Source organism: Streptopelia decaocto, assembly GCF_964273445.1.
Source record: "Streptopelia decaocto genome assembly, chromosome: 2".
NCBI lineage: Eukaryota > Metazoa > Chordata > Aves > Columbiformes > Columbidae > Streptopelia > Streptopelia decaocto.
This window is the reverse complement of record NC_138655.1, coordinates 92,716,069-92,738,817: the sequence shown is the minus strand read 5'-3', so window position 1 is coordinate 92,738,817 and position 22,749 is coordinate 92,716,069. Positions and strand designations below refer to the sequence as shown.

The 22,749-nt window shown below is 41.4% G+C and overlaps 1 protein-coding gene across 2 annotated transcripts in view; it reads left to right on the top strand.

The window, feature by feature from the left end:
- Window positions 1–22,749, top strand: part of ADTRP (androgen dependent TFPI regulating protein) — a 33,890-nt gene that overhangs the window by 1,613 nt on the left and 9,528 nt on the right. For both annotated transcript variants that reach the window (XM_082043894.1, XM_082043893.1), the window contains exons 2-4: window positions 6,074–6,208; window positions 7,770–7,871; window positions 19,308–19,423. In XM_082043894.1, coding sequence (XP_081900020.1) covers window positions 6,074–6,208; window positions 7,770–7,871; window positions 19,308–19,423 — 353 coding nt within the window. The remainder of the gene's footprint in view (window positions 1–6,073; window positions 6,209–7,769; window positions 7,872–19,307; window positions 19,424–22,749) is intronic.

The following is a 22,749-nucleotide window of genomic DNA, read 5'->3' as shown; positions in this document are numbered from 1 at the left end:
GTATGTCAGTAGACTAAAACTCTACCAGCCAAGTCCCAGACGAGTTGTTTCCTGTGTGCCCCGCTCCTCTCCTTTGGTTTTTGGGTAAAGCCAGCGCCTTAAATTACCAGCCATACCCTCAGGTAAAACAGCATCTCCATCCCCTGGCACTGTTATAATGAGATCTGTCACCCAGTAGATAACACAGCTCTAAAGCATGAGATCAAGAGCATAAAGCAAGTAATTCATCTCCCAGTATTTTAGGATGCATAAATACTCATTGAAATTAGCATCTAGCTTCTGTTAGTGACCAGCAGTGGATAATCAGGGAAAGGCTGCACAAGACAAGAGTGGGTATAAGTGTAAAACAAACTTTTTATGTCTCTACCTTCACAATGGCATACCTATTTACCCAAATCCAGGCCAAAGTAGCTAATACCCATCAAAGCCTTCCCTTCGCCTATCTAAAGGAAAAACATACATTTTATACTTATGATACCTTCCCTATCCTGTGGCAATGAGCGCCACAACGCCAAGTTCACCTTGCATGAAAGAGCAGTTCATTTTATTGGTGTAAAGCTGCTTCCTGACAACTGAATTGGATGTCTCTTTACTTCTGTGTTACAATTTAATTGTTCATCCCTGTTCACTTTTTTTTTTTTTCCTGCTCATTAGGGATGTCTACCAGATTTTTCCCTCAGTTATTCTTTTCTGCAAGCTGGAAGTCCGAGCTGTTTTCATCTCTCTTCACAAAGGGCTGCTTCTTTCATTAAAACATCCTTGTCACCCTTTGCAGTAGTTGCAGTAGTTTTTTGTAGTTTCAGGAAGGGGTAAGTAGGGCAGGCTGCAGTGGTTAAGCTATAAGCACAGCATGGATTTATACAGTGGCCTAAAGGTGTTTCCTTGTCTGTTTATTTCTTCTTAACAATCCTTAACTTTCCATTTGTCTTTTTTGATTACTGATAAGCAAGGAGATGGCAGTTTGAGCGTGCTATCCACAGCAAGTCCAACATTTCTTTCCTGGATGGTGATAGTTTAGAACCCACTGCTGAAAAACATACAATTGCAGTATTCTGTTGGTTGTGTTTTGTTGGCTTTTTTTTTTTTTTTTTTTTTCTGAAATGCATTACATTGCACTTATCCACATGGATTTTCACCTGCTATTTGATCTCTCAGGCACTCAGTATCCTAAGACTCTTCAGCAATTTTGCAGACAGGCTTTGCTTTGAAAGAAAAAAAAAGAGAAAATTTACAAAGCTTTTCCACCTCCATGTTCACTCCTTTTGCAGCTCATTTGCAGATCTGCTTAACAGGTCAGGTCTCATGAAATCTCTGTGAGCAGGGACCCTTGCTCCACTTTACTAGTCCTTTGTCTCCCATGTTTTAACCACTTATTAATCTGATCCTGATGCTAAAACAGAGCTGTCAGCCAACAGGGAGATGGTTTGGCCTGATGTTACCTGTCTCTCATGCAGAAAATGTGACAATGGGGCAAGATGCACAAAATCATTCTTTCATGGCCAGTAGTCCTTCTTCTACAGGATTGCCAAAAAGAGAAAAGGGCTCAGGGAGAGAAATGCCCTCATCCTCCCTTCTCACATTTATCTGGATGGCGTTTGTGGGTATCTCCAAGTGACAAAAGTTCTCTGAGACATGTTATAACGTAGGAAGAGGGTGAGAAGACAATAGGACTCAGGGAGTGTGGAGCTCCCTGTGGGGTTCTGCAGGACCTAGAATACTTGTCCCATGATTTGGCATTAAAACACTCCCTGTTGCAGCTGAGGGACCTCAAGGAAAAAGAGATGGCTGTCAACCAGAGGGTGGTCTATCAGGTGCACACCTGATGTGTTTCATTTCTGAGCCTTTTGGAAGTAGTCTCAGGAAACACCTCGGGATGCAGGGAAATATGGTCCCAGGAAGAAGAGTGGGGAAAAAGGTTCCCCTTAGGCCATGCCTTGAAGGCTTATCTCAGAGCCAGGCACACAGAAAGCTTGTCCAAATCTTCTGCCTGTCTCCTGCCAGGCTGTGACTGCCTGGCTGCTGGCACCGGCCACCTGAATTGCTTGGAAAGTCCTCTCCCTCAAAATTCCTCTTAGCTGTTTGGAACTGGATTTTAAAATGTCTTTTTGCAGAAATCTGCCGTGGCCAGTTCGCTCTGATCTGAAATGGAAATACTGGGAAACGTGACATTTTCCAGGGGATGGAAATGCAGTTTGACTCCTAACTCTGCTGGAGGGATGCTGGAAGAATTTCTTCTAGATATGACCCTCTTTTAGCACCTCATTCAATTCCTCACTAGTCATGCAGTTCTCCCCAGAGAGCTACAGCCCTGACGTTACTTCAGATTCATTTTTCTAGTTAATGATCATAGCAATCAGGATTCAGAAAGGAAATATTTTTTTGTAGGGAGAAAAAAAAAAAGTGGGTTTTGGATCAAAGGAGTTCATTGACCAATTATTGAACAAGCAGAAATGACAGATAGAAATGGTTTTATATTCATTTGTCTATGACACAAAACAGTACAAGCTGAATCATTCCTGGCCTGAAATATCAGAGCTCATACAAATCTGTTCACTACTCTAAATCTATTAGTAAATCACTGTATAACAATAACACTGCACCTTTAAAAACTATTAATTGCATTCCTGTCCCATTTTATTCCTTATGCTTTTGTCTCTCGTAATTGAAATATTTTCAATTCTTCTGAAAGTCGTTTTTTATTTACTTTAAAAAAAAGACCCAGTATTTAGTATATCTATTATCCAGGTTGTTATCATGTGAATGGCTGTGTGTCTGCACTAAATGTTGACTGTTATGTCTAATAGCCTACTCAGAATATTGGATTTATTTCCCCTTAAGGGAAGAGCTTGGAGCCTGTTTTATTTGTAGTAGTTAGAGATTTCAATATACACATATGGACAGATCTTATATGTGAAAGTAAATCATGTCAGGTCAAACAGAAACACCCCTTTGATCACTGCAGCAGATAAAAATTAAGGTTTGTTTTTGTCACTATGACTCTCAGCTTGGAAAACCGATCTGGCCAAATTAAGTATTTCTTCAGCACCTAGTGCCATGGAGCTCTGCACGGCCTAGGGAGGAAAGCAGCATCCCTCCAACAGGGATAATCACATCCATACTCTCCCTTTTGGGTTGATTGTTAGCTTTCTGAATGCTTCCAGTCTTCCTTCTGTTCGTGTGGGAATACTTTAGGGGATCCTCTTTATTTACAGCCAGTGGATTTATATTCCATGAGTGGCTGCAATGGATTCGTGAGTGCCAGCACTGCTGTTTGGGAAATTCACAGAACATCTGGAATAATTTGACTGTTTTTTTATTATTATTTTTAAATTTCTTTATGTCAACATTTTCCCATTAGTAAAGGGCTGCAAGATTTGGATGTGCCTTTCTTATAGGAACAAGCCTGTAAACTCTAGTCTACTGGCAGTGCACCCTGCCAGACTGAGCGTTACTGAAATGCTAGGAGTGGTTCTAGCCAGGTTCAGTTTCCTGGCGTGAAAATTATTTGTCTATCCTTCCATTGCTCCTGAAAATACAGGATAATCCCAAACTGACCGAAACCCCTTTGAAACCACAGAGATGGACAAGGATAGAGCTATGAGCAGTGCAAAACCAAACTTCTGAGACAGAGTTCAGACTTCTCTAGGAGTTGCTTTTCTCCAAGTTCAGCCAGAGAAATGGGTCAGGTTACACATTCAGATAAGCATTTTCCATACAGAAGATAACATTGTCCTCCCCTGCATATGATAGAATATATACCAGACTGAGAATGTGGCTGTTTTGTGACTGTTTCTTTTCAGAAATGTTTGTTTTAGTTAATTTTGAAGGGGGGGTGAAAGAAGCAGCCTATCCCTGGCCCATGATTAATGTAAGGCTGACCATGAACAAGATAATAATAGCCCCATCCTCTGGGAACCAGGCCTCTCCCTAATTGCTTGATTGGCAATTAGTCACCATGTGTCACCAGACTGTCACCACCGTCATGTTCATTTTTCATGCTTTTTACAGAAAGTTACTGCTTACTCTACAGGGTGTAACAAGAGCTTCTGTTTATTACCAGGCTTATTTTAGCTCTTCAAGGATTTGTTTTTTGGTGTCCTGGTAAGGCCAAGGGTTGAGGCACATGTGTGGGTTGAACATGTTCTTGGGTTTGCTGCACCGCAGTACAGGCTTCTCTGAACCAGATCCGTGATTTGGAGGGCTGAATCCCTACTGAGAAATTGTGCCCGCAGTTACAGAGGCCAATTGCAATAATGGGAAAAGAATCACATTTTAAAGAGCTGGTTTGGGTGCCTCAGAATTGAACAAAACTGTATGCGGGTTCTGATGAAGCTGCTTGTTTTTTTTTTGTGTAAAAACGTGGCTGTTCATGCCACCCTTTTGATAGGGCTTTGCAGCTGAACCAAGTGGCGCATGACCTCCAATTCCTGGTCCTGAGTGACCATGGACCACCGCACCTCCATCACAGTGGGTCTGTGTGAGGACAGGGGACATTCCACCAGTGGCACCAGGCTGCAGTCTACTGTGGGGACCATCCAGACTGTGGCAAGGATAGAGAAGGAAGGACGTGTCTTTTCCACTTGCTTGGAAGCCACAAAATGGATGGGGATGGTTGTGGACAACTGCACTGATACTTTGGGTCACACAAACTAAGGTCATTTTACTCCCCAGGAAGACTCAGTCTCTGCAAACTAAAGCTTGCAGAAACCTTTGTTTGACAATGGGCATGGTGAAATCATAGGCCCCTCCTTCCCTCAGATATTTTGATAATAGAGGAATTTCTGATGGAAAAGTGTTGCACTAATTCTGTCCCCTCCCTAGCACCACCCTTCTCAGCCTCTTCAGAAACTGATGAAGTAATTGGCCACAACTTCAGACATTTCACTCTAAATAAATATCTGATTCAGAGTAAGATCATGGCAAAAGGATCTCATCCTGAAAGCTGTAACAGTCTCTTTCCATTTAAGCATCCCTAACTGGTCCAGGGAGTGCAGCAGGCTGAATCGCCCATATTGCATCACTCTGGGATAACCTAGCCTTAAAAAGAAGAGGGCACCCCGTAAGTTAACAGGATTGAACTAGACTCAGTGCCAAAGGGAAGGTAGCAGGATAAGTATTTTTCTGCTGGGGCTTGCTTTTTTATATCTGACAAATCTGGTTCAACATGATCTGCTGTGTAGTGTTAGGAGAGAAAACAGAGTAATCAGAAAAGTGATATTGGCTTAAGCCACAATATTCTGATAATTTTATACAGAATTTGCAGAATTCTGTTTTGTCACTGTGCACTTAGTACACAGTGCATTATTGTGCATTATTGTGCACTGTGCACTAGTTCTTTACCAAATTCTCCTAGCATCCGCCCAGACAACTCCCCCTTCATTACTCGTAAATGATTCAAAGAAAAAAAAACCACACACACACGCAAAAACCTCCCAAAACCAAACCACCATAACCAACCCCACTCCAACTCCAAAATTCATTAGTTTTAAATAGTTTAACTTATATAATTCTAGTTACTGAACTCGGGAACTCTGCTTCTAAGCACTTGAAGCCCTTTCCTGAATCCCTCCAAGTTCAGCAATCAAATTTTGATAACTTCTGCACATAATTCTCATGTTAGAGCATTTTGAGCTACTTGACACTGAGATCAACTGCACTGTGAGTCCCTGGAAAGAAGGCCCTGTACTGTTGGCAGAACCTTTCTAGCAATTGCTTTACAGGAAACATTTCCTGGTATATTTTGTCCTATCATGCTCCAATATATTGAACGTAACAATTACCATAGGAAGTGTGAAAGGAGCTGGCTTTCAACATGTCCTTCCAACCCTCCCATCTGAATCACATCACACATCTCTGTTTGGTCTATTAAGTGAGATACTGTTAAAGTTATCTCCTGAACAACTTTATTTAATCAGTTCCAGTTAGTAAAAAAGATTTAGCCAACAGCTATTTCCCTCACGTGGGTTTGCAGCTCATGAACAAAACAGCTCCCTGAAGAGCAAGAGCAGAGTTCATTGAGGAACGTGCTAATTAAAGCTGGATGAGTTTCCCTCATTAGGTGTAATTACTTTAGATTTTGCAGGCTGTCTTCTATGGGGTGTCCTTCCTGGCTGATGTGTTGAGACTAATTAAGAAACTGCGATGTGCTAAGTGCGTAATTTCCAGCAGAGACCTTCTTTTCAGTGTCCTGGCTTTCCCAGTGTCCACAGTAAGTAACCTCTGTACACAAAAACAATGTTTGCATAAATGATTAGGGGTGTGTCTAGCATAACATGCATGTGTCTAAAATAGGTAAAAACTGTAGGCTTTCTCTTACCATTTGAAAATGGATTTGGACTATTTAGAAGAAGAAACATTGCTGAGCCTGTCATGGTTGAAAGCAAAGCCTCTTGCACGAACTTTAGGGTTGCTGTCCCCAAGCGAACACAGATTGACCCCAAAGGATGAATGAGGTGTCACCTCTCTGTTAATCTCATGGTCCAAATAGCTGTGGATTTGTCGACTTAGGGCATTTCTCTAAAGGGCAGCATGGGCCAGGGGGACATGAGAGGGTACCTAAGAGGCAGCAAAATCTCACATCTCCTTGTCTGATTCCAGTGTAGCTTTAAATAAGTGCTGGAGAGAAACATATTTGCAGGACAATAATTATAGCGACAGCCTACATCCGCTTCACCACAAACCACCTACTCCCTCAGAGACAATACTGTTTATTGAAATGCTGTGGGCTGAACGGGAACTGATGGGATACTTACACATGAAGGTGCTGCTCCATGTACTTGAAGCCTGCAGCCACCTCTGAATATCGAAGAGCTGAGAAGAGCTGCTTAAATCCGGTCCACAAGCAGCTCAGCCAGCTGGTTCACTAAAAAATGTCCTGCCAGGGATGGAGACAGAAAGACTGCCTAATTTATCTTCCCTGCACAGCAGTATTCATCATGCTGTTGTCACATCCCCCCCAGGCATCCTCACCGTGCCCGCAGGACAGAGGCACAGGTTAGTCTGATTCTTCCGGGATCTCACACCCTTGATTTCCGACCCCAAGCACAAAGTGTGCTCAAAAACCCACCTGGACTTGTTCCTGTGCGACCTCACCTAGGCGTTCCTGCTCCAGCAGGGGGATTGGACTAGATGATCTTTTGAGGTCCCTTCCGATCCCAAGCATACTGTGATACTGTAATATGAAGCCAGGACAAAAAAGTTCAAATCAGCTTCCATGTGTCAGTAACCAATACCAGGGTTCATTTCCTCCAGTTAAGTTCTCCCACTGTAAATTCTGTTGGGATAAAAATGGATGCCCACAGTGCAGCTTGCACCTGCAGTTCAGGAATTAAGCTTATGAATTGGGAAGAAGGATAAGTTTTAGGTGAACTTTCTTACCAAGATCTGTTTTTACTTTGTTACTGAGCAGAACTAGCGCTGTGGCTTGACAGCCGATCCCTGGAGGAATACTTCTGGACCATCAAAAGATCCCATCTGCAAAAGGCGGGGGGGGGGAAGTTTAAAGCTAATCAGTATTCCACAGAAAACGTCAGTGTTGGCAGTTTATAAAGGAGGTTTTTCCTCACAGTATCAACACAGAAAACTGCACCTCAGAGTAAATTCCTTTCTTTATGTTGTAACATGTGAGATACGTGAGTTTATCATGCGGTATCACCACTTTCCATGTAGGAGACGTTTTGCCTTCTCAGAAATGAAGGCACTAGCCAAATCCCATCAGTTATGTTTGTCTTCCATTTTGAGATTTCTCTCATTTTGTATTTTGGTTCCAGTTTGTGTCTATATCCTTTTGGATACTGTATACCTACAATCGAGAGCTGGTTTACCCCAAAAGCCTTGATGGAGTCATCCCGCTCTGGTTAAATCATGCTATGGTGAGTAAAAAACACCCCTGCCTCTCACAGAGAAGAGTGACTTTGCAACACATGTCTCTCCATTGCATTGTGTTACTTTTCAGAAGAATTTCATGGCTGCTTCTTTCTCACCTCCTCTTTCCTACTTCTCCAAATTTGATGTTGAGCTGTACACAGCAAACAGATGCATATGCTTGAAGTCACGTCAAGAAGCCTTTTAGCACACAAGGAATGTCAGTGAATTGATGCTTGTCAAACCTCTGAAGTCAATGAAATGATGTGCAGTCATAGGGGAAAAAAAAAAATCAGTTATTGTGGCTCAAAAAATAAATTGTTTCTGCAAACAGAAATGTACGAAATACAAAATAGCTGAGAGTTTAACAAAGAAGTTCCTAATTTTTAACAAAGGTGAAAGAACCAAAGAACATCTGACAGCTCAACAGCTAATAAGCTAATGTGTGCACAGCTTTGAATAGCTGAATTGCAATGATTGTTTACAGATTTTCTATAAATACTTTCCAGATTTCTCCTTCATTTGCTCTGGCTGTTTTTATGATGTGTTGAATAATCACATATTTCTCATCAGTCAAGTGTAAGGAGGCTGACAGTAACATGGAAACCGTGGGTGGATTATAAGGTCAGGGAGGCCTCGTGGGGCAAATGGGAAGGGGGAGAGAAGGGAGAGGTTCAGCACTAGACTGAATCAGAAGAGCCAGAAAGTATGAAATAATTGCACAGAAGACTCATTTCTCTCCAGACTTCATTGCTTAAGTACAACGCTTTGCAACCCACTGCAGCAGTTCCGCTGCGTGGTGAAGATAAATGCGGGAGGCTTCGGGGTTTCTGGCTGAGGACACTTGATAAAGGTTTTGAGCAGCAACCCTGATTTAGCTCTGTGTATTCAGATACGTGTGCCTGGAATCCAAAAACATACAGGCATGTCTGCATTACTGATATCCTAGCGATGAACTGCAGCCATCATGCACTTTTAACCTATCACCCTCTCTCTGCCGACCAAGCCATCTCCACCAAGGCCCTTTGGTGTCTGTCCAAACCTCCACGTGAATGCAAATGGACACCACTCTCTTACAAAACCACGGTCCACCAAAAAGAAATGTTCTTGGTGTCCTCAGCACCATGCTGGTTTCAAGCCCAGGATTTGGGATGGGCGACTGGTTGAAGTTTAACAGTAGGGGAGGTGCTGGGGAAGGGGAGGGCTCAGGGTGGAGCTGAGAGGAGATAGGCTTTGCTGCTTGTTTTAATCCTGGCGCACAGCTGAGAATTTGACCTTTCCATTTACACATTTGTTTATGATATGGGAAGGTTGAGAGGTGCTAGAACATACATTTTTATTTCATGTGCAAGAACTCTTTGCAGGAATCCCTCAAATGTATTTGTTAGAACTTCTTTCTTACCCTACCTACATCTACATTTCATAACAGAGTCATTCTGACAACAACAAAAAGCTTTTCCATTTCAGAAATGTCAAAAACAGGTGTTAAAAAAGGAAAACAATTCTTCCTCAAAATTATTTTGACGAGAGAGTAACTTCACATAAAGCAAACCTCTATCACAACCTAGTATTTTATTTCTAAAGCTCTTAACACACTGCAGACATCTTGTGTTTGACAGTTGCTGGGTGGCAAATTTTCCTTCCAGTCACTGTTGAGCATAAAACATCTGCCACCAAAAAAGACTGATCCCCGCTAGTGACAATCTCCACATTTTGGGACACCTTCCAACAAGTGCCTTCAGGCTTAGTTGAAGCATTTCTTCCTTCCAACCCTAAATATCTGCTGGAAACACTAGGGAGATCCGGGGAGCTACCAACACTTTAAGGGACAATCTCCAAGTTCTGATTGCCAAGCAGATGCTTTTTCTTTGGGTTCATTTCTTTGCACGTTGCTACATTTTATGGCTCTGAGCTTACAGGTATTTCATGGCAGATTGAGGCAGTATCTAGCTGGCTTTGGTGGAAAAAGACATCGGTGTATCAGTAGTAGATGTCAGTGACATATCATTTGCAGTGGGAGTATTTTTTTTTTTTACCTTGGTCTATTTTAACATTGTAAATAGGGAAAGCATATGTTGTTATGCAACTAAAGAGTGAACCTAAAAAATAATCTTGCAAAAACACTTCAGGAATACCAAGCTCCTTGAATTCACAGTGATGTTGCAGCACCTTCCTTGCAAAAATGAACTAGCCATTTATTTTTCTCACATTCAGTGCTCTTACAGTGGAGAAGTGTTGTTGCCCATCTGGTAACCCAGAGTTGTACAGAGAGCATTACATTTTAGGCATGCTTTTGTACCCTGAGCAGAAACATTTTCTGTTTTGCAGAAAGGATGGCTATGCAGAAAGGAATCTTGCTAGTATTTGAAGGAAGCCAAATACTCCAGACTACCATGGTTTCCCTCTTCGCTTTTCTACTAAGTTTAACCCAAGGACTGTGACTCAGTTTCTACTCCTGTTTGTCTGGGATAATTATGTTTTACCACCTTTGTAAAGTTTTGAGCCTCATGGGTGAAAAAACCAAAACCAAACCAAAACACACAAAAACCAAACAACCTGCTTATGTCTCAAGCAAAATTATTTTATTTGAACAAGATTTTCTAAGTGAAAGATGACTGAGACAAAAGATATGCTGGTCAGTTCATCAAGTGAAATTGTTTCTTTCTTTCCTAGTCATCTCTTTTCAAGAAACGTCTGGATAGTCTCCAGAAGGCAACTAACTGCTTGAGACAGCTTGGACTAAATAATATGCATGTATTATTCAACTTAGTGGCAGTATAAGGGAACACTACATTTTGAAGTTCCTGACAGAACTGAATGCTAAACAAAGAGGGGCAATGGTGGGTCAAAAGAGATCATTCAAAAACATTTCAATTTATAACAAAAAAGATACACTTACCTAACATTTTCAGTGAAGATGACAACAGACCCCAACACGGCCTGAGCCTCTCAAGCTCCTTTGCACTTGGTCCCAGTGTAGCTAAGCAGCAACTGAATGTAAAAGGAAAATACAGGGGAGTGAAAGAACAACCTGGGTGCATACGAGTAGTTTTCCTTCACCGAAGCAAGCCACCATGCGCTCATGGTAAGAACACCAGCAAGACTTGTCATGTTCCCTCTCATCATGGAGTTTGTTTGTGTCTGCAAGCTGCTTGCGTTACACCCACCCAGCTAAACCGTTACCTTCCCTAGTGTGGACACAACTATGTCAACAGAAATGCTATTTTGGATCAGTGTGATTTACTCCCATTTGGAAAAGAAAATAAGTTATGTGAACACAAGTCACTCTTACTCCTACATGAGGGCATCTGTGTGAAGGATTATATCTTCCTACAGATCTTTTAGGAAGCTGCTGCAACACTAACCAATCAAGAAGGTGCAAAATCAACATGTGGAGCAGAACCCACTTGTCCAGGCCATTCTAACTGGAGTCCTGCTCCAGATGTGTATACAAGAACCACATGAGGTTCATCTTTGGCCATCTCAAAGAATTCTCCTTGCAATTAGTATTTAATCATTCCTACATATTTATGTGAGAGAAATATTTCCATTTCTTTGCATTTCACAGTATCTCAGTTTTAAGCTCTCTGGCAACTATGGACATTCATAACCTTCCAACTACATCCAGCTTTGGTAAAGAAGAAGAAGAATGTGTGCGTGTGTGAGGGGTATGGCACACAAAATCAATCACCTTGCACATTTAAGAGAAAAGATGCTTAGGCTTTTCCCAGCGCTACATATATATATATATATATATATATATTTAAGTTTCCATTTTTGTTGACATAAGCCTATTTCATCAAGGAGAAAATATGTGTTTCACAGGCAAATGTTACGGCAGGGGATCCTCCTGGGCTGCCGCTACCCCAGCACACACAGGTGCAGTCTCCGAGCCCAGGCTGCCAAGGAACAGCTGGAGACAAATACCCCGCAGCAAAGGATGTGTCACTGCAGTCTCATATCAACTTCCAGCTGCAGTGCAACATCAGCTCCTTAGACTACGTATCTTATGTCAGGGAGAAATGCAATTAAAATTCTGGCACTGACATGGAGACAAAACATTTGCTAGTAAGAAATAGGATATTTAGCCAGGGTCTTATTTCCAAAAATGTGTGCATACATGCAGGAAATGTTATCTCTGAAGCTCTTTCACCTTTGATCACACAACTGGTTTGATGTTTCATCCATTTTCACAGTAACACTCCCAAACTGCCTACGTGTTTCAGAAAAAGCAGAAAATTTTTTTTTGCTTTTCAGCTGAGCATGAATGGACCTGGAAAGGGCAGAAACAGATATGAGCTGACAGTTCAGAGAGGAGGGTGGTTGGAGTTAAATTGAGCAATAGCTTCCTGACTAATTTGTCCCCACACCCGCTCAGTAACAGGAATCCTTGTGCCTCCCGCTCAGTCCGTGAAATAAACCTGTGGTGTTCTGAAAATACACTAATGGCTGGGAATATAAAAGACAGGTAGTAACTCTGAGAGAGGATTATTTCTTCAACTGAGTATTTGAATCAAGGCAACGTACTAGTTAAAGAAATTAAATGAACAATTATGCTTAAGCCCCTCCCACTCTAAAAAGAAAGAGATGTTAAGAGAGGAAAAAAATGTGTAAGATCAGATCACAAAAGAAAGTTTTAAATGAGGCATTTGAATGAAGGCAGTATCATAGCATAATAAATAAAAAGAGGGAATTTGTTCCAAATCAAAGCCAAGAAAGGAGAGAGCATACAGAGATTCAGAAAATTATGAGGAGTATAAAATAAGTAGAGGTTATGGTGACAGGAAGCCATTTAGTTTTATTACTCTCAGATAACACAGGCTGTAATTGTTTATAAAAGCATTCAACCCAAGGAAATTTCCATAGACAAGAGGACATTTCCCAACAAAGAGCTGAATAACTGAGCAAATATCTCAAGGGTCAACCAATGAACACTGGCTTCATGAGCCTCAAAAGACAGCACCAAAGTGGGTTATTGCATTTTCCTTGCAGTAACATACCGCCGGAGAAGATACAAGCATGAGTATCAGCCACGAGTTGCTGTCAGCACACAAGCTCTGTGGGGAATTTGTCTGAAAGGAGAAATCACGGGCAGTTTCTCAAAAGCACTTGATGGTGTCCAACTGTGCCCCGTGGAGTTTAGTTTGGCCAGTGGTAAATGTTTGTGAAAAAAATGCCGCTGAAGCCCCACGTGTTAATGGAAAGCAGACAAGGAAGGTATGTAAATGCAGACAAATGAGAAACAAACAGCCACGGTCAACCGAGGCATCATTTCCTTCACTCCGGAGTCAAACGGGGTCAAACTGAGTCAATCTGCCACGCACGCGTTAGGCCTAGGAGTGATCTCAGCATCTCTGGGGAGATTATTCATGGGCTTAAAACAGCCCAGGCTAGAGCCTGCAGCTGAGTGCAGACTTGACCCAACTCTGCCTCCTCAGCCCTTGGAAACTTGCTCCTACTTACGTCCTCAACAGCAAACTGAGGCTGTAGTGATGAACAAGTACACAAATGATTCAAAATAACATACACGGGATGTAGAAATTCCATGTGGTCTTACCAATCAGTGGAAATAATATGCAGAGAGGACTATATATCTCAGTTTAAACTCATGAACCTGAAATGCATCCTGGGAAACAACATACAACACAGGGTAGGAAACAAAAAATACAGGAGCAGGAGACTGTTATAATGTCATTTTCTCTGCAGGAGGTGAGTTATCATGCCAGTATTTCAGATAAAGATCATCATACATTTAAGAAACCTTTTTTCCCCTTCCATACATATTCCAAAGTTTACGAGCAACAAAAGGAATTTTGCAATTTTACAACTAATTCAGATTCACCTGGGTTTGTCAGGAAAAAAAACCAAAGAAATCTAATCCAAGTTAAAAATCTTAACAAGTGCCAAAAAGAGCCACGGAGGATTTTTAAATCAAATGTTTGGAAACAAAATTCAGATTATAAGTGTGATTAGTTAACAAAATGTTTCTGATAATTTTGAAAGTTCCATAACTTATGTTTCCACTGTACAAATACATATATATTTTTAAAGGAATTTAAAATACTTTTGTCCTTACAAAATTTGTAAGCTGAAAGCTTTCCTCAACAAACAGAGGTTGTTAGACAAGTAAATATATTAATATTTCAAAGAACATAAAAATAAGTACTAACAAGATTCCTGCCAAGAGAAGCAAAAAACTCTCTGATTCAATTCAGTTCATTGATGGCTTGATCAGTACCCACAGCTATTGTTTTAGCCTGTTTTCCTTACCTTGGAGTGAAATAGGGTTTTTCTCCCTCTGTGATAATTATTTTTGACAGTTTCACTGTTTACATGTGAAACTGAGAAACTGTTAATTGAAATAAAAAATGAGTCATTGTTTCCAGCAATTTTTGCCAATGTTTTGATCTGTGTCAATCTGAGTTTAATTATTAAGTTTTCTTTAAAGCAAGAGGCAAAGCTATATATTTTGTTTTGTTCTCATACAAATACCGCACTCTTCAGACATATATCAGTTTACCCATATAAAGCACAGCTAAACACGGTTGAAAGTATATTTAATGACCATGCACTAGAGACCTATGATAAAAATAACTTGAATGAGAAAATACATCTTTTTTTATTGAGAAGGATATGAGAAGTCTTTAAAGCAGATGTGATTAACCATGATATATGGTCTATCACTAACGATGCTGCCAAAGTCAACGTCTATCGGCTGTGAGAGGGAAATCACTTGGAAAGCCAGTGGCATGTTGTAGGCGAAGGGCAGGCTTTGCACCCTGGAGCCAACCACACGTTCCTCTGGTGTCTGCTGTATAAATACACATCTGCTCTCATAAACACACTCAATTATTTGATAGAAATTCCACTGTGATTTTACCGTTAATGGACAAACTGGGCTCGGCAGAGATGTGTGAAATCACCAGGAGACTCCAGGATAGCAGAAGTGCAAGGGAAGATTTTCCCATGTGTTTATTGGGCCGGGGGGTGTATGAGTACATGAGAAGGAAGTGTGTGTGTGTGTGTGGGGGGGGGGGGGGGGGCGGGTAGGGGAACAACAGAAGTTTTATATCCAAAAAGGAAAAAAATTTTCGCCCTGGGCATGCATGAATTAGCTGAAAACTGTTGTAGAAACCTGTCTCAATAAGGCATTTGCATGGCAAGTTTAAATGGCCCTACAAAAATCATGTCTATTTAATATATACAGTGGATCTCTTTAACTAGGAATAAGCTAATAATCTGTTAATAAATAAAATTGGATTAACATATGGCAAAATATTATTTAAGAGATACAATTATTTATACAGAAGACACAGCACACACTCTAAGTCATGTGCCAGTGTCAACATTGGACTTAGGGTGAGGGTCACGAGGATGGAGCCAGGCTCTTCTCGGTGACAACCAATGATAGGACAAGGGATAATGGGGTCAAACTGGAACACAAGAGGTTCCACTTAAATTTGAGAAGAAATTTCTTCACAGCGAGCGTGACGGAGCCCTGGCACAGGCTGCCCAGGGAGGTTGTGGAGTCTCCTACTCTGGAGACATTCAAAACCTGCCTGGACGCCTTCCTGTGTAACCTCATCTAGGTGTTCCTGCTCCAGCAGGGGGATTGGACTAGATGATCTTCCGAGGTCCCTTCCAATCCCTCACATTCTGTGATTCTGTGACTTGGGAAGAAAGCAGCTTTCCTATGCTGCAACAAATTTCTTTCTTTTTGTTTTCTCTTCTTTTTTTTTTTTTTTTTTTTTTTTTCTCCAAATCAGGATACATCCAAGACCTTTAACAAACTGTTCATAAAACAAGAGGCAGACAGCTCCACTCCTGAATGCTTTTCTTGCTCTTGGAGATGGAAACACTCTTCCAGGTAGTGAGAAACTCTGCTCAAAGCCCCTGCAAATCAGGCAGAGCAGAAAATTGAATCCACCCCTTCCACTAAACTCTTGGCTACTTCAGAAAGCAGCCACATTTCCCAGTTTTACCAGTGACTTTCAAATTTATTTTGATGTACAGGCCACCAACTGTTTTCTCTAATTTCTCCATAATTGGAGACGCCCACCAAAAAATTACTAGTTATGGAAATCAACATTTTAAAAATCATCACAGAAGAAAACTTTGAGTTCCCAACTGTCTTTCACAACCCCTACCAGTTTGCCACTCATCCGCAGTGCCAATGCACGTGTCAGAGCAGTGAGCTCCTCCTTGCTGCACCCAGCTTGCTGCTCCCCGTGACTTTATCACGCTGGTCGCACATTGCTAGTGTGCTGCTGCGGGGTCCCTCCGGTCGTCACCCAGTGCGATGCCTCTCCCCGCTGTGAAACAAATGAGAAATTGCAAATGAGATGCAAAGTGTTTGGTTTTTTTTCTCATCTTTCCCTTTTCCTGTAGGGTTCACTTAGTGTAAGGCAGCGCAAAGGTGTATGAACTGAGAAAGAGAGGGAGTTGCCTAAGCGAGTGGAGAAGTTGGTGGTCTTAGTCATGACAGCTTGCCCCTGTCAGGAGAGCCCCCATTTCCCCATGCTTTCATCCTGTGCTTCTGGATACATCTACTTGCACCAGCTCTGGAGTCTGCACAGCCCTCGACAGCTGCTTCAGAAGAAAACTGAGGCTGGGTCAGAGATGCCCAGAGGGGGCTTGGCGGAATCACACTCAGCTTCTTGCTTGGCTTCTCCTGTAAAGGGCTCACCCTGCTCCCTGAGGTGCTCACTTCCCTGCTTGCCCTTGTGGCATGTTTACCAGTATAAAGCTAAATCTTCCTGAGGAAAAGTGAACCAATCACTCTTGATCCAACCCACAATAGACATGGACAACTCACCCATCACAGTCATCACTGTACCAACCTCTTAAGCCTTCAATAACCTCTTCATTTTCTTTTTCTCAACAGACACAACACCACATTCAGTCCTGATTTCTACCCCTGTCTTTGGACTGCTTTCTTGTTCATACTTTCTCACTGTTTATGCTGTCCTTTTCTGGACACGCTCCAAATTATCTGCACCTGTCAAAATGGGGTGCCCTAAATCAGAGACTGAGTGCCAGCCAAAGCCTCATTAATTCAAGTGGAGCAGCACAGTTACTTCCCAGGTCTTTTTTACACACAACATTCCTGTTAGTACCATCCCAGAATGCCACACACTTTTTTCATTAAAGCAGCATCATACTGCTGACTTGTACTTATTTAACATTCACTCTGAGAACAAAAAGCCCTAAACTAAGGAAATAAGTATATAAAATAACCCCCTCTTAAAAACTGTTCACTTCAACAAAGGATTATTTCACCAGGTCACTCCTACTAAATCCCTTTTAGGACAGCAATAATACAGCTGAAACAATCAGCTTATAGTTGTTAAAAGTGTTTAAATTAATGAAAAGACTAGCAAGGACATTTCATGTATCCCAAAGGAATTTTGTAGCCTGCTGGATGTCAGATGAAAAAGCAGGACTTAAATCCACTTTACATAATGGACAAATCCACTGCAAAAGGCTAAAGACTACAAGTTAGGACAAACTGCAAGTTTTCTGTCACTGCTGCCTTGCATGAGCATTTTTGTTTTATTAAAAGACAAACTATTGACCACCTATGGAAAACAAACTTGCTTTTAATCATTCTAAAAGCAGCTTAACACATAGATTTCTGACTAAAAGATATTTACAGGGATTATATATATGTGCAGTGAAGACATTTTTCTGGTTAAATGAATCCAGGAATCACTTGTACTGATAAGAGACCTCTGCTATCAACCAAGTGGGTTGCATAGATGAAGAATATCTTTGTGAAACAGAACAGAAGAAAATCTCAGGGCCAATGAGTGAGAGGAACTGGAACATCAAGTAAATCTTTTCTATCTCTTTGCAAAAGGATAACTGAGGTGGAAGGGCTTTTTTGGTAGTGGGACAGTGAAGTATGAACAGCAGCTCCTGAGGGAGCACATGTAGCTTCCCAAGAGCTGTCTGTCACTTGGCAGCGGCAGACAAGAATGGATGTCTGCCTCTTAATCAAATAGGTAAAGAATGTTTTCATGCATGCTATATATAACTCATTGTGCATTTAAAGAATTTTGTTTGTATTTGTAGCAACAGATACTATAAATATACAGCAATAAAACTTGAACACCATTCTACCTTATCAGATACTCAGCACAGATTCTGAGAAACGCGTACATTGAAGGTACTAGAACCACTTTCCTGGTACAAGAGGAAACTTCATACCATATACCCAGGGGTTTGCGTCTTTAGGCAAAACCAAAAAATCATTAGTTGGGTGTTTTTTTCTCATCAAAAATCTATTTTTCTCTCATGCCCTGCCCTCTTATTCACCATCTACCTGTGAAATTATTTGCTTTATTAATGGGAATTTAACCAACTAGTCAGCTACATTTGTTGCTATTGTTTTCTCTAGTTGCACCTCATTGGCTGTTTTTGCTGTGTGTTCCCCAGCACTGTTTAGGCCTTCTGTCCTAGGTATTGCAACTTGAAATTATCACTTGTTTGCACAAGGCATATTACAAAACTTTTAGCAGGGAGGTTTCACCCTGACAGATTATTTTCTGAAGTTGTCACAAATCAGCCAACAAATTGAGGTTTCAGCATACCAGAAGAATTTTCCATTTAACAACTGAGCCCAAAGGACTTCTGCTGTGCTCCCAACCTCCCCACAGTGAGGAGCATCCCTCTGGGAGGCAGCTGCCCACCATGAAACAGTGAGTGCTACCAAGCTATCTGTTCTCTGCAGAAAATCCTATGTGCTCAGACAGTGGTCATCATAAAAGTCCTTGAAACTGAAGCTGCTTAATACAATTAAAACTCTTTGACAATAAAAGAGAGAAGAAAAAAAAAAAGCTTCTCCAGCAAGCTAAGTCTTTACTAACTCTTGGTTAAGCTTGGTGAAGTTCCCTCATCATCTTGAATCACAGCTAACTGAAGTCCTCTGTTTACCACCATGTTTTTCAGTTTACAAAGAGAATCACTGCAATTGCACTGAAGTAATAAGTGACAATCTATAAAATACAATAACAGCTTGAAGAGAACATGAAGTAATTCAGCAATTGCTTAATGAGTTCAAGGAAGAGACTTTTGACATCCTCAAGCACACATAACAATAGACATCAAAGTCTTTTGTACTCTAATGGGAATTAACAAAAAGTTTATTGCATTAGAAAATGTAAAAGGAAAATTCACCTTTTATAAAGTAATGCAGATCATCTGAAAGGTAGACTTTGTTCCAGTACTTTTTACAGTCTACTAACAAAAAAATTTCCATGCTTGTTACCGCAGGGGTACTTCTTCACTACAAAAAAAGAATACGTATGTGTGCTTGTATACACTCACATTCAGTATTGTTAAACTCTGCTTTGCTCACGGGCAGGCTCATGAGCTTTGTGATCAGCAATGACCAAAGGAGAGGCACTGCGACCCATCAGTGATGGACTCTCTTTTCTCCTCAGCACACGGCTGTATTGCCAATTGCTGTCCTGGAAATCCTTGCCACACCACATCGTTACCCAGCAAAGAAGAAGGGATTGATCCTATTGGGATGTGTCTTTTTACTGTATATCAGCTGGTAAGTATTACATACTTTAAAACATTTTCTTCAAGTAATCTACTTTGTAAAACTGGGCTGAGCACTGTACTTAGATTACGTTCCCTCCCAGGCACTTGGGAGACAGTAGTCTGTTCTGTGGAGAAGTCATTTAAACTTCATCTGAGACCCATGAAAACTATTTCCAGACACAGGCAGAGTGGGTTTCTTCAAACACGATACAAATCCTGAGACCTCTAATAGAAAGGCAACTAAAATGTCATAAACTCTGGGGTACTTTGAGTTATTTCTGCTGAGCTGGAGTTCTCCTTTCATTTCTACCAGTACCATGAAGTTTACCTCTATTGCTGTCTTCTCACTGCAAAACCACCAAATCTCAAAGGCCTGGAGGTCATGGGAGCAGAAGAGGAGTAAAACTCGGTTTGATATTTGTCAACTGAGTTTAGAAACCTGAGACAGAAAACGATACTCAGAGCCAGGTGCAAACTGACAGGTAGCAAGGAAGCATCTCCCCCATTGCCACATCCCACTCCACCCACGCACACCACTTAAGTTTCCAGAAATGTGCCACAGTTGATCTCCAACCTGTGGGAGGATTATCCTAAGAGAATAAACTATATCTAACTAGGCCCCCCCACTCCACCCATAACCCTCCACCCACCTCCTGTGTGCATCACAGACCACTGGAGCTGGGTTTGCATCCGCTCCTGCTCATTGCATCCCAACTGCAGTGCCAAGGTCTGGAGGCACTGGCCACTCCATCTAACTATGGACAGCTGCCAACACTTCGACCCACTCTGATGGTGTCTTATGTTGACACTCAGCTCAGGAACAGGTCCATATAGTTTCAAGGTACACTGTGATATCAATTTCTAGAGCTCGGGAAGTACCTAGGCACAAGGTGGAGGATACAGAACAACTGGTCAGCAAGGAGGGGCCTTGTCCTCATGCCAAACTTTCTGAGAAGTCACTGGGAACTATGAAGGAATCCATCTTTCCCATTCCTATCCAGCAGTTCTTACTCTCAGCTAGAGACTCCATTCAGTCCACAGAATGAAAATCTGGAATAGAAAAACTGCATAGTTGAAACACTCTTGTGACCTGAAACCCCTCAAAGTGGCTGTGGAAGCCATGGACTTCATTTCTATTTTATGTAACCAAGTTGGGAGCCATTTATCCTTATCCAGCCCACAGCCTAATAGGCTTACAACCACGGCTTCCTGAATTCCTTTCCTATGCTCTGGTTCACTCAGTTGCTTAACACCAGCTTTGTTTTTCTTGTCTTCTGACGACATTTGGTTTTTACTGTCTTTGAGACCAGACAGCTCTCCAGGTGACTACTGCAGTCACATGTGCCATGCTTTCTCCTAAAGTCCCCATCAGCTGAGTAATTTCACCTCACAGGAGAAATGGTTCACACCAGGGCCAGAATCCTCATCAAAGGATGAGGATCTACACAAGGATTAACACATCTGAGCCCTCCCAGTATCTTCTCTGAATTGATGTTACACGGTGCTGCCAGAGTCCTGAGTGGAAGGGGTTCCCTTAGAGAACTTGGCCATGTATCCCAAGGCTCTGATAACTGGATAAAGGATACTAGGATTTCAATATTGCTGCTTTCTCTCCTCCTGAGGCAGCAAAGAACCACCTCCCATCTGCTTTCCGTTTCCCTCCTTGTCTTGGTTCCCTGTAACCAGAGATAGCAGCTTTTAACTAACTGAAAAATGCTTTAGCCTGTGCACTGAAAATTTAACATGTGTATGTATTTTACTGTCAGTGCTACAACCCAGTTATTTAATAGCCCCATTTGGGCACCTTACGTTTTGCAAGCAGCGCTGTCTTTCAAATGAGCCTCTCCTTGAACTTCCCCAGTGTTGGTGGGCTGAGAACTGACAGGTCCCAGCAAGGCAGCGAGAAACCGGGCAGCCAGTGATGCCTTGCACCAGGTACCTGCCTCTGCGCAGGCCTTTGAATACCTGCAGTGTTCCAAAAGGAGAGGTCGTCTTCAGCTGTGGGACACCGGGGTGAAGAGCAACATTAGGCATATTAATTAATTCTTGCAAGGATGGACCTTGAATCCCCTGGTTGCATTAGGTAATACCTTACTCCTGGAGTCATCACATTGAAAATGCTGAAGACTATATAAATTTTAAAACTGACATTTTAAATCTTAAGAAGAAGTAACAATAGATTGCCCTTTCCCATTTCAGTGGTAATAGATCAGTATAAAATAAATATTAATCTTCACAGTTTTGCATGTGTTTCTGGAGAAAAGTTCAAACTACCTTTGTGAGGGAATATAAATCATTACAGATTGCCTCTGTATAAAAACCCTAAAATACATAAAAACCCAAACCAAATTAAATCTAGAGGCTAATGGCTTTCTTGTAATATGCCCATATTCCACCTCTGTTAGGAATCAAAATATTTTTTCTTCATTGTGTGCTCATTTTCAGCTCACAACCTCTTAATTTTGAATTAACCACAGCCTCAGAGAGCTTGTATGTGGCTAATATGTTTTCTCCGTTCTGGATCATCCCATTTAATAATTCCCTACAGATGCTTTTTTTTAAAAATTATTTTTTCCCTCAGTAAATGCAGTGGTTCCATTATCATTAATGGACAGGTAATTAGAACAGGATAATTTGCCCAGTTACATCCAGCTGTAGAATCATAGAATGTCCTGAGTTGGAAGGGACCCACAAGGATCATTGAGTCCAGCTCCTGTACTATGACAGCGCATCACCACTCCCTGGTATCTATATGCTGTCCTCTATCCTATAGCAGTTTGGCAACTTCGGTTATATCCAGGGCTGTTATTTCAATATATCCTCCACATTACTCTGGCTGTTGTCTGTTTCTGACTCGCTACTGATATCCAAGGTAAATTCTTGGTAAAAATTGAAATTGGGTAAAATGATATTGTCAAAATAATAAGCCTCTGAATCCTGCATGTATATTTCACAGGTGATTATCCATGAAAAATAAGCAATATGCATCTGTAAGTTGTGGGGTGCATTTTATGAAATCCCTAGAAAAACAAAACAAAACCAAACAACAAAACTCAAAATAAATAAATCCCAAAACTGTGATAAAAATGAATAAGCTTAGGAATCTGGAGGCATGCCCCAAGATCAAACAAACAAACAAACAAACCCCAGCCAACACAACTGGCAAGACACAGCTCCCACCAAGTTAGAAAGCTGGAAGTACTTTAGTGCTTCTACATAGTCATTTGTTTAGGTTTGAAAATATGGGTGGAAGTGCTTCATATCAGGCATGTCAGGTGGCTGAATTGGATGAAGATAATTTAGTTCCTCATTATATGAAATAGACAATTGTCACTC